Source organism: Lemur catta, chromosome 3 (assembly GCF_020740605.2).
Source record: "Lemur catta isolate mLemCat1 chromosome 3, mLemCat1.pri, whole genome shotgun sequence".
Taxonomy (NCBI): domain Eukaryota; kingdom Metazoa; phylum Chordata; class Mammalia; order Primates; family Lemuridae; genus Lemur; species Lemur catta.
In genome coordinates this window covers 26,612,531-26,622,592 of record NC_059130.1, presented here as the reverse complement: position 1 = coordinate 26,622,592, position 10,062 = coordinate 26,612,531, and the positions used below count along the sequence as shown (strand labels likewise).

Sequence of the window (10,062 nt, the reverse complement as noted above, 5' to 3'; positions counted from 1 at the left end):
GTCGGAATAAACAGGCCATAGCAAACTATGTGTGTATCCAGGGAATTAAAGGAAGACAAAGATTTTTATAAAAGAAATGAGAAGGATCACATAATTGTTTTGAAACAAGGGTGACATCAATTCTAGGTTTGACAGGCATTTGCTGGGCAGATGTTCTTGCAGAAGTATTTTTTGTGTAAGGTTGTGGTTTTTGCAGTCTTTTGTAATAGTTTTGTTATCAAGCAGACAAGCATGAGAGCCTGCTCTTCACAGCCTTCCTGGGCTCTGTTTATCAGGGTTGTTAACACAAGTGACTTCATTTTGATTCTGACAACTTTCACACTAATATATAACAACTCTTTATACAATTTACAAACTAGCAAATTTATATACTCGATTAGAGATTGTCAGCCCCAATTGCTCCCACCTCATCTCCCCCAGCCCTACCCCCACACTTCAGCTAACTCCCCCAACACGCACTTCATCCTCCACCACTGAGGTGCCCCTGCGCCTCACAGCTGGCCCCACCTGCAGGGTCAGTCCTGCCCCAGGCACCTGTGAAGACGTAGGCTTTGGCGGCAGGCAGACCTAAGTTCAAATTCAGGTCTATCACTTTCTAGGTATGTGGCCTTGGGTAGTTTACTGAACCTCTCTGTGCCTCGGCTTCTTCATCTATAAATTGGGTGTAATAATACCTACCCTATACTTACCTCATGGACAAAATACCTGGCTTGTTACTTCCCTTACTTTCCCTTAGTTCCCAACCTTTGTAGAAGTTCTAAGCCCTCTCAGAAGAAGCTTAGCACACTACCCATAGAAGGAAGGTCTAACCTGCTGGGCTCGCTCTTGTTCCACAACTTCCCTCTCTCCTACCAGCCTTCTCCCGACTCTGGTCAGCTACCATGGCAACCTTGGTCCTTTCCTGCTCCCAAAGCCTGGAGCCCCTACTCTGCTCTGCCCTGGCCAGCTCCCCCACCCCAGAGCTGGAGCCAGGCCCTCCCCATGTGGACAGACTTCTCCAACTGCAGCCTGCCTGCCTGCAGCCTGGACTCGCCCCGTGCTCTGCACCCTGACCGGACGTGCCAGAGCTAGTGCTGTGCTGCAGGGCTGCCCTCACTATGCCGGTTGCTGCAACCAAGGCCTTCCCATGCCTTCCCATCCTGACCGTCATTCCTTCCCTGTCTGCTGCATGCTGCCGTGTTAGTGAGGACGGCAAAGATGGCTTTCCCCATCCAGAGTCACTCGAGGAGCTAGATATACTTCCTGCAAAAGTGCCGCTTAGGAGCCCTCCTTGGGACTTGGCTTCAGAGCTCAGAAAACGTCCTTCTCAGCATCTTCAATCATGGTGGCTCTTCATGCATTGAGGATAGATTCAATATTTTTGAAGTGTTGAGCATCATTGAGAGAAGAATAAGCGGCAGCGTGTTGTGTTGGAGAGAACCAGGCCCCGAGTCTGAGGGGTCAGTCCCAGCCCACCCCTTCTCCGCTCAGAGGATCTCTGTGTTCTCATTTATAAAGTGGGCTTGGCCACCTCACGGGAGTGCCACGGTTATAAAATCAAAGGTGAGGGTCACGAAAATGAAATGAAATGAAATGGTAATTGCCATTATCAGTACTCTCTTGGGGACTTTCCTCTGGGACTGCCAGGCTATAACCTCCAGGAGAGTTGAAACCGCTGCCATCGTAGTCAGCGCCATCTCGCTAGGGCCTCAGCCCGGTGTCTGAAGCAGAGCGAGCTTTCCCTGAGCATTTGCTGACTAGTCGGCCGGTTGAGTTCCCTGTCTTTGCAATGAGGAGGTTGCACGTGATCCTGTTATGCCTCTTTTCTCACCAGCTGTAAAATGCTACCTACCTATACACGGGGTGGGGAAGGTCTTAGCCTTTTTGGTTTTAATTAAAAATGAGACCCAACTATAGAGAAATGAGTCTAGCTTTCCTGTGTCTCATGTGCTAGGTGTGAAAGGCAATTCCAAAACAGGAATTCAAAAAATGTTCTCAGTAATAGCAACACCACCAGGAAAACATGCATAGCCTCCCCAGGCAGCCACGTTGAAAGGATAACCCTCAGGAGATGGATGTGTTTGTGAATGTTTGTGTAAAAAGGATAAGGCTTTGCAGACTCCACAGAGACAAAGAATGCTCACCAGGCCCCTGGCTGGTGCCCAGCACTGCAGAGCTCATCACATAGAAAGAAGCCTCCCTGACAAAGGTGAGGACAAAAGTTGGCCAGGGCACCAAATGTGGTAGGAGGGGCCTGCTAATCAGACCAGGGCAGCCACACGTCATCAGGTGAAACAGGGAAGAGAGGAGGCTGGGCTGGGCTGGGCAGAATCTTGGATGAATTAAGCCTTCCCATAGGGCGGGACATCCTGCCTCAAAAATGCGCCCTGATTAAATCCCTTATAAAAGGTCCTCATTGTGCTGGCCTGGTACTCCACACACCGCTGAAAAACCACTTGCCTTGTCCTGCCTGGGCCTTAGGTAAGTCCCCTCTTGCTCTTTCTCATTCTCAGTGTCTTGGTGATCTGAGCTCACAAGGCCAGGCCTGTCAGGTACGAGCTGCAGGCTGTCAGTGCTGGCTGCAGGCCTCAGGCAAAGCAGGAGCCAGAGGACATTGGGAAAGATACTCTCCTGAAGCAATCGGGCTTTCTCCTCCTCCTCTGAGGCTGGCCTGGCAGCTGCTCTCACTGCGAGACTGAGCGGGCAGCAGCAACGGAGCCACCCACGTGCCTTCCTGCATCAGCAAAGGTTTCTTGCTTCTAAGGCTCTGGAAGCTTCTTTGCAGTGCTGAGAGCCTGTGAGATCAGAACTGGTTTATTTGTGCCCGCCCGCGTAATGCCGTCAAACTGTCTCAGGAAAGAAGAGGCTTACGTGACTCCCCTCTCCTACCCCAGGGTGATATTTAGGCAAGATGTTTGTAGATTTATTCTAAGGAATCTGAAGTGTAAGTAAAAGGTCATCTTATTACTTTTTTCTATTTGTAGGTAAAGTGGTTAAAGTCTGCCACATGGTTTAAAAATAAAAGGATATTTTTCATCTATGTTGAGGAATAATATTCTGAGTTTTGTACCTTGATGTACACCAAGAGAAAAATGTCTGCCTGAAATTGTTGGCTACCACGTTCTAGAAAGGGTTCCCCCTGAACAGCCCACCTTGGGTCTGTGACTTTCTGAATCCTTCTGTCCACACTTACCTGCTTTTCCTAGCACCCGAGTCTCCTTCCTCCCCTGACTCTCTTGCTTCTCTAACTGCATCTCCCTCTTTCTCTGCACTTCTCCTTTACACCTTCGATGTCCCTGCCCTGGTGTCCCCATGCTGCAGACCTCCGTCTCCCCTTGCTCTTGAACCTTGATGTCTTTGATACTGTCTCCTCCTTTTCATCTCTCTGAGGCTCCTGCTTAATGTATCTCCAAGTCTCTGTGCCTCTTGCCCATCCAGCCACACTCAGGCCTCACCTCAACCTACCTCCAGATTTTTGGCTAACAAAAAAGAAAATTTCCCCTTTGATTGGGAACCTACTCGTAGGTCACCAGGACTCTGGGCTTGACGAAGCCACTTGCCAGTTGGGCAAGCTGACCTCTCTGACAGGCGCCAGGGCTGAGAACAGAGGTCACATGCAGAGAAACTTGGACTGTCAGAATTGGAAGGCACCCCCTCCTCAGCATTCCCAACAGGGGGTAGCCCAGCCTACTTCTGAACATCTTTTCAAAGGAAACAAGAAAGGACAGAGTTGGGCCCCTGGGATTCCTGCTTGGCTCCACCCAAGACAGGGGTTGACTCACATGTGTTCTTACTGCCTACTGGAGTTCCTAGTGGGACGGACCCTAACACCCTGTGACAGGCAAATGAACCCTGTCCACAAGGTGCTTTCTAGAAAGTCCATTGCATTTGAGTTAAGGAGAGATAGGTTCTAGGATTTCTTGGTCCCTTCAAAGCCGTGTGGCCTAACTTCTCTGAACCTGTTTCCTTCACTAATAAAAAAGTGAAGACAATAAGGATTACAAGGGCTGATGCACAGGAAAGTGCTTTGTGAGCAGTAGAGTGTATATAGATGTACACAAATTATATGTATGTATATGTGTATAATAGCATAATAATGATATTTAATAGCTAGCCCCAAGTATAAGCCAGGCATCTGCCAAGGGCTGTTTATAAGTTATCTCTTTAAATATTCACAATAGTCCTATAAAGTATTAATATCACTTTCATTCATAATGAGTAAACTGAGGCACAATGAGTAAACTCAGGCATGGAAAAAACTTGGCCTAGCTCACATGACGGGTGGGTGGTGTGGCCAGCATTTAAATCCCAGCTCAGGATCCTGCCTCCCATCACTGAGTGCTCCTCCTCCGATGCATAAAATACAACACATAGGAAAGGACAAAGGAAGACAGACCAAAAGCAGAGCTGAATGTGCAAGGAAAGACCTAGAAGCCAAAGTGCTCAGGAGGAAAGAGCTGAGGTTGATTATAGGGCCCCCAAGGGGGCTTTTCATCTTTTCCAGCTTGACTTCGAAGATGCCTCAGTTATTGCGAAACATTAACGGGATCATCGAGGCCTTTGAACGCTACTCCAGGACAGAGGGCGACTGTGCCGTGCTCAACCGAGGGGAGCTGAAAAATCTCTTGGAGCACGAGTTTGCCGATGTGATTGTGGTACGATGCGTTGAGCCAGGTGGGGAGGGACATGCTGGGAGAGTGATGGCGTGTGTGCCTGCAGAGGCTTTGCCTGGGAAATTCGAGAAGGCGGCTCGGAATCCAGGCCTGTTGCTACAGCTGGCAGCTGTGCAGGCCGAAAAAGAGAGGGAAAGAACAAGAGACAATCAGGAATTGACAGGCCCTGATCCTTAGAGAAAATACCTTGGTTTTAATGAACTCTAATTTGAAGGCAAAGTGAACGGACTCTAAAGGGACAGCTCAGGGAGGAGCAGGGCCTTGCAATGTTCTAGAAATGAAAATAATTGCTGCTTTCTGGTGCTTCTTAAATTTGATACAGTAAACATTTCCCATGTCTATCTGAAATTTGATCATCCATTAATAAGCATTCATTAGAAGCATGGCTCTGTGCCTTGCACAAAGCAGTTGCTCAAAAACATTAGCTAACCAATCACATCAGAAGTGAGGTTGTTAGCAGCCGGGGGAGACTCAGGGAGCCCCACCCCACCCACTCCTGGCAAAGCAGAACCAGGGCCTTGATGCACTCGCCTGCCTTTGGTTTGCATGGAAAACTACCAGGCTGATGAAGGCTTTGGGGACAAGGACGAGTGGGCACAGCAGGATGCTGCATCTGTATGCTCAGGGCAGCCCTCCTGTCCCACTGCACCCCACCCACTCTATCTTGGGAAAACATCTGAGCCTCATTGAAGAGCTCACAGAATTCCCACGGGGCCTCCCACTGTGCTTCTCTTCAGCTGGGCCTCAATGCTGGGGGCAAGAGGGCAAGAACAGATCAAAGACCCAACCCTACAGCCCAGACAGTTGCATTGTGAGCTCAGTCATTTATTCATTCTTCAAAAAATCTGGCCAGAAACTGTACCAGACATAGAGGATACAAAACAAAAGATGCTTCCTACCCTTGAGGAAGAGAGACAGGACTAAAATAAGTCAATAAATAAACAAAGGCAGTGAAGTGTCAGTGCTGCTACTGCAGTGTGTGTGTGGAGTGCGGTGGGGTCCGGCGGGTGGCGAGCCTGGAACTGGCCTAACTGTACCCTCCTCAGGGCAGGGACACTGACTCAGCCTCATCTTCTCCCCAGAGACCCCATGACCCGGCAACAGTGGATGAAGTCCTGCGCCTGCTGGATGAAGATGGCACAGGGACTGTGGATTTCAAGGAGTTCCTGGTCTTGACGTTTAAAGTCGCCCAGGCATGTTTCAAGACCCTGAGCGAGAGTCCTGAGGGAGCTTGTGGCTCTCAAGCATCTGGAAGCCTCCAGCCTGGGGCCTCACAGGAGCCCGGGGGAAGACAGACAGCTGGCACTGAAGTGGGAAGTTCCGGGAAAGGGCAGCATCATGAGGGGAATGGCCATGGGCAGAGCGAGCAGGCATCCGGAGGGCAGGGCAGGACTGGGCCTCAGACCCAGGGCCAGGACATCGGCTCTGCCTGGGTCAGTAGCTATGACAGGCAAGCTGAGTCCCACAGACAGGAGAGAACGAGCCAGCAGACACAAGTTCCTGGGCATGTGGGGCAGACGCAGAGAGTAGCAGAAAGCAAGAGTCATCAGACCAGAGAGACAAGGTCAGAGAGACAGTCACAGACCAGGGAGCAGGACAGAGCACACCAGACAGGTGAGATCGTGACTGGAGCTGGAACTCAGACCCAGGCAGGTACCACCCAGACCGTGGAGCAGGACAGGAGCCATCAGAAAGGAAGCACCAGCACCCAGACTCAGCAGTCCACCCAAGGCCAGAACACAGGGACTGAGACCCAAGGTCAAGACAGGAGCCAAACCAGCCAGGGAGTGACAGGCGGACGTGTCCAGTCACAGGCAGGGTCACAAACCCAGACTGTGGAGCAGGACAGGAGCCATCAGAAAGGAAGCACCAGCACCCAGACACAGCAGTCCACCCAAGGCCAGAACACAGGGACTGAGACCCAAGGTCAAGACAGGAGCCAGACCAGCCAGGGAGTGACAGGGGGACGTGTCCAGACACAGGCAGGGTCACAAACCCAGACCGTGGAGCAGGACAGGAGCCATCAGAAAGGAAGCACCAGCACCCAGACACAGCAGTCCACCCAAGGCCAGAACACAGGGACTGAGACCCAAGGTCAAGACAGGAGCCAGACCAGCCAGGGAGTGACAGGGGGCCATGTCCAGACACAGGCAGGGTCACGAATCCAGATTGTGGAGCAGGACAGACACCAGAATATAAGCCATGTAGGGGCTAGAGAACAGGGACAGACCCAGACGCAGTCAGGCAGTGGTGAAAGAGGGACACAGGTGAGCAACTATGAGCCAGGAGAGACAGTGCTGGGAGGACAGGCCCAGACTGGGGCAAGCACCATGGAAGGAAGACGGGACTGGACCAGCACTCACCCAGGGTGCAGTGAGACAGGAGGGCAGGGAGAGAGAGAGCCCGCAGTGGTTGGCCAGGAGTGGGTTGATGACTACACAAGGGAGGTAGTGATCCACAGGCAGGACCAGAGCAGCCCTCACACTGATGTTCCTTCAGCACAGGGCCAGGGTGCAGCCCAGACAGAAGGCAAGCGAGGCAGTGCAGCTACAAGGCTGTATTCCTACTTCAGAAGCAGCAAGCCATGACTCCCTCTGACACCAATGCTCAATACCAAAAGAAGACAGCTGGAGAGAGGTTGACTTGTCCTGCCCTGGCCAATCCAGTTGGTACATCCCTGGATATCAGCTCTTAATCATGGTGCTTCCCTTTTAGGTCTTTCTCAATGAGTTCATTTCTGCAAGGTACTTTCTATCCTAAGCTCCTCTTTTACCTGATTTGCTGTGCAGGCCCTCTCAGAAGCAGGAAGACATTGGAGCAAGTCCTCCATTGTGCTAAATTCTCCTCGGCTTGCGGGGGGGTTTTCAGGACACTTTTATCTCTGCCACGTCTATTGCTCCATCTACCTTAATAAAACTTTCTCAAGCACCTGACCCCTGTGTTTCATTCAATCACCTTCTATTGACGTGATGGGCTAAGGGCTATGGGGTTATGATGATGATGAACTGGACATAGCCCCTACCCTTGAAGAGCATCTAGTTGGGAAAATACTATACAAGATTCCAAAAGTTAGAAAGAGTCATAGAGAGGGTATATCATACTTAATACTTGGCAGAGATGGATGAGGAAAAGTTTCCTCCAAAAGATGCTTTCTTACAAAGGCCCTTAAAGACAACTAGGATTTAGATAGGCAAAATTATTCCTGGTTTTTCATTACTTCTAATTCTAGAGTGTCAAACCTCTTCACTTGTAAGGTCACAGAGGAAAACTAACTTAAGGTACTGATGGATGGAATGAGGCCCCAGGGGCTGTGTAGGGGACAGGGAGAAGGCATGTATTACCAGGCACGGAGCCAGGAGCTGGAGCCCACTCGCTTTCCCTCCCTGTCCCCATCCACTAGAGATGAACAGGTTACAAAGTAGAAACTATCAATTCTGGCTTATTATAAGAATCACCAGGGGAGTAGTTTTTAAAATAAAGATTTGTAAACCTAACCCTAGAGACGCTAATTCTAAAGGTTTGGAGTGGAGCCTACGAATATCCCTTAGAAATTTCTTAGGGAGACTTGTGCTTTTGGCAATACGTAAGTCTAGAAACTCTGAAAGACCTCCCACAGCAAAATAACTCGATCCTGCATAAAGTATATTTTCCACGACATTGTTGGTTTACAGGGGTAAGGGAAATCTCCAAGGAAAAAACAAAATATGATAGACTGAATAACAGCCTCCAAAGATGTCCATGCCCTAATCCCAGGAACCTGCGAATATGTTACCTTATACGGCAAAAGGAACTTTGCAGATTTGATTAAGTTAAGGATTTTGAGAGGAGAGGTTATTCTGGATTGTCTGGGTAAGCCCTATATAATCACAAGGGTCATTATAAGAGTTCAGGCTGGAGGGTCAAAGTCAGTAAAAGATGTGATGACGGAACCAGTGGTTGTAGCCATGTGCTCCAAGCCAAGGAATGTGCGCAGACTGTAGAATATGGAAAAGGCAAGGAATTTTCCTCCAAAACCTCCAGAAGGAATGTAGCCCTTCCATCACCTTGATTTTAGAACAGTGACCTCCAGGGCTGTGCAAGAATAAACTTTTTATTATTTATGGTAATCTGTTACAGCAGCAATAGAAAACTAATACACACTACAAAAACCCAGAGCTGGAGCCAGAGCAGTAAGAGGTAAGCATGTGTGAAAGGTAACCTTGTCCTTCTGAGGACAAATTGATTTTGTATCCATCCAAACTGACCTTTAAGTATAAAGGCCAAAGAAAAACAGCAAAGAACTTGCAAAGACTCAGGAAATATTATTCCCATAAGCCTTTCCTGGGGAATCTACTAGAGAATAAGCCTCCAGCCCCACCCCCAACATACACACATAGAATTACAGAAGTGCTTGGCATACAATCTGATGCTGTACATTTAAATATCTTTAACTGTAGATCTAAGACTAAATAGTATAGATAAATGGGACAGAGTAGCATTTAACATTATATGCTCTGAAAATATGCAATACAGCTAACAAAAATATGAAAGGAGAAGGAAAAAGCATATGGAATGTAGAGTAAGTTCACTGATTGTCTTATGCAAGTATATGCTTATATGGACAAACTGAGAGTAAAAGGATATCACTTCAAATTAGATACTGAGGAAGGAAGGAGGGTAGGGTAAAAAAATTCCCTCCAAATTCCATTATTACTTAGTGTAAGGAATGAATAGAACATAGTAAAGATGAAGGAAGATACAGGATACATAAGACATAAAGATGTACTATAAAGGTAACATTAGAATAAAAATACCAACTTCTCTCAACACCAAAAGGTATTCCAGAAAAAGCAAAAAATAAAACAGAAAATATAGTGAATGTTATTTATGTATAAGATATATATTTGCATAAATGGGCATAAAAGAGTATGTAGACTGAGGTCAATATATTTTACAATAACAATGTAAAGGGCTTAACTCACTATAAAAAGAACAAGCTTTCATATTAGCTCTGTAAGTTCTCTGCTCTTTACAAGAGACATCCAAATCAAAGATAATCAGAAAAAAAAATTAAAGCAGGTAGTTGAATTAATATATATCATGAAAATGCAGATTAAAACAAAATTTGAAAAGCAACGGTCATGTTCTTGATCCCAGGTCAAGTCAAAAAGCATTAAATAAGATGAAGAAGGATACTTAAAAATGCCAAATTTCACAATAAATATATGGCAGTTTTTAATAACTATACATTCAATACTGTAGCACAACTCTGATAAAGCATAAACTACAGAAGACACAAGGACAAACTTAAAGAAAATGACATAGTAATAACAATAGGGCACTTTAATCACCTCTCTCAGTTCAAGACAGTGCAGAGAAGAAACAGCACAATCAACAAGATATAAAGAACTCTTTTATACATATAACCCCC

General features: G+C 47.5%; 1 protein-coding gene across 2 annotated transcripts; it reads left to right on the top strand.

Annotated features, from left to right (window-relative positions):
- The first annotated feature begins 2,426 nt into the window (after positions 1–2,426).
- CRNN (cornulin) lies at positions 2,427–7,576 on the top strand. 2 transcript variants are annotated; one of them, XM_045546333.1, is made up of 3 exons: positions 2,427–2,460; positions 4,484–4,634; positions 5,735–7,576. In XM_045546333.1, exons 2-3 carry the CDS (start codon positions 4,497–4,499, stop codon positions 7,238–7,240), a joined length of 1,644 nt encoding a protein of 547 aa, XP_045402289.1. In that variant the 5' UTR covers positions 2,427–2,460; positions 4,484–4,496; the 3' UTR covers positions 7,241–7,576. The 2 variants fall into 2 exon arrangements, with proteins under 2 accessions (XP_045402289.1, XP_045402288.1); XM_045546332.1 differs by having other exon boundaries at positions 2,430–2,460; positions 4,463–4,634.
- The last annotated feature ends 2,486 nt before the right edge of the window (positions 7,577–10,062 follow it).

Bases quoted from the DNA above. Each gene is read 5' to 3' on its own strand.
- CRNN (XM_045546333.1), top strand. From the start codon at position 4,497: ATGCCTCAGTTATTGCGAAACATTAACGGGATCATCGAGGCCTTTGAA. The intron at 4,635-5,734 runs GTACGATGCGTT...TCTTCTCCCCAG, and splicing joins AGTTTGCCGATGTGATTGTG to AGACCCCATGACCCGGCAAC.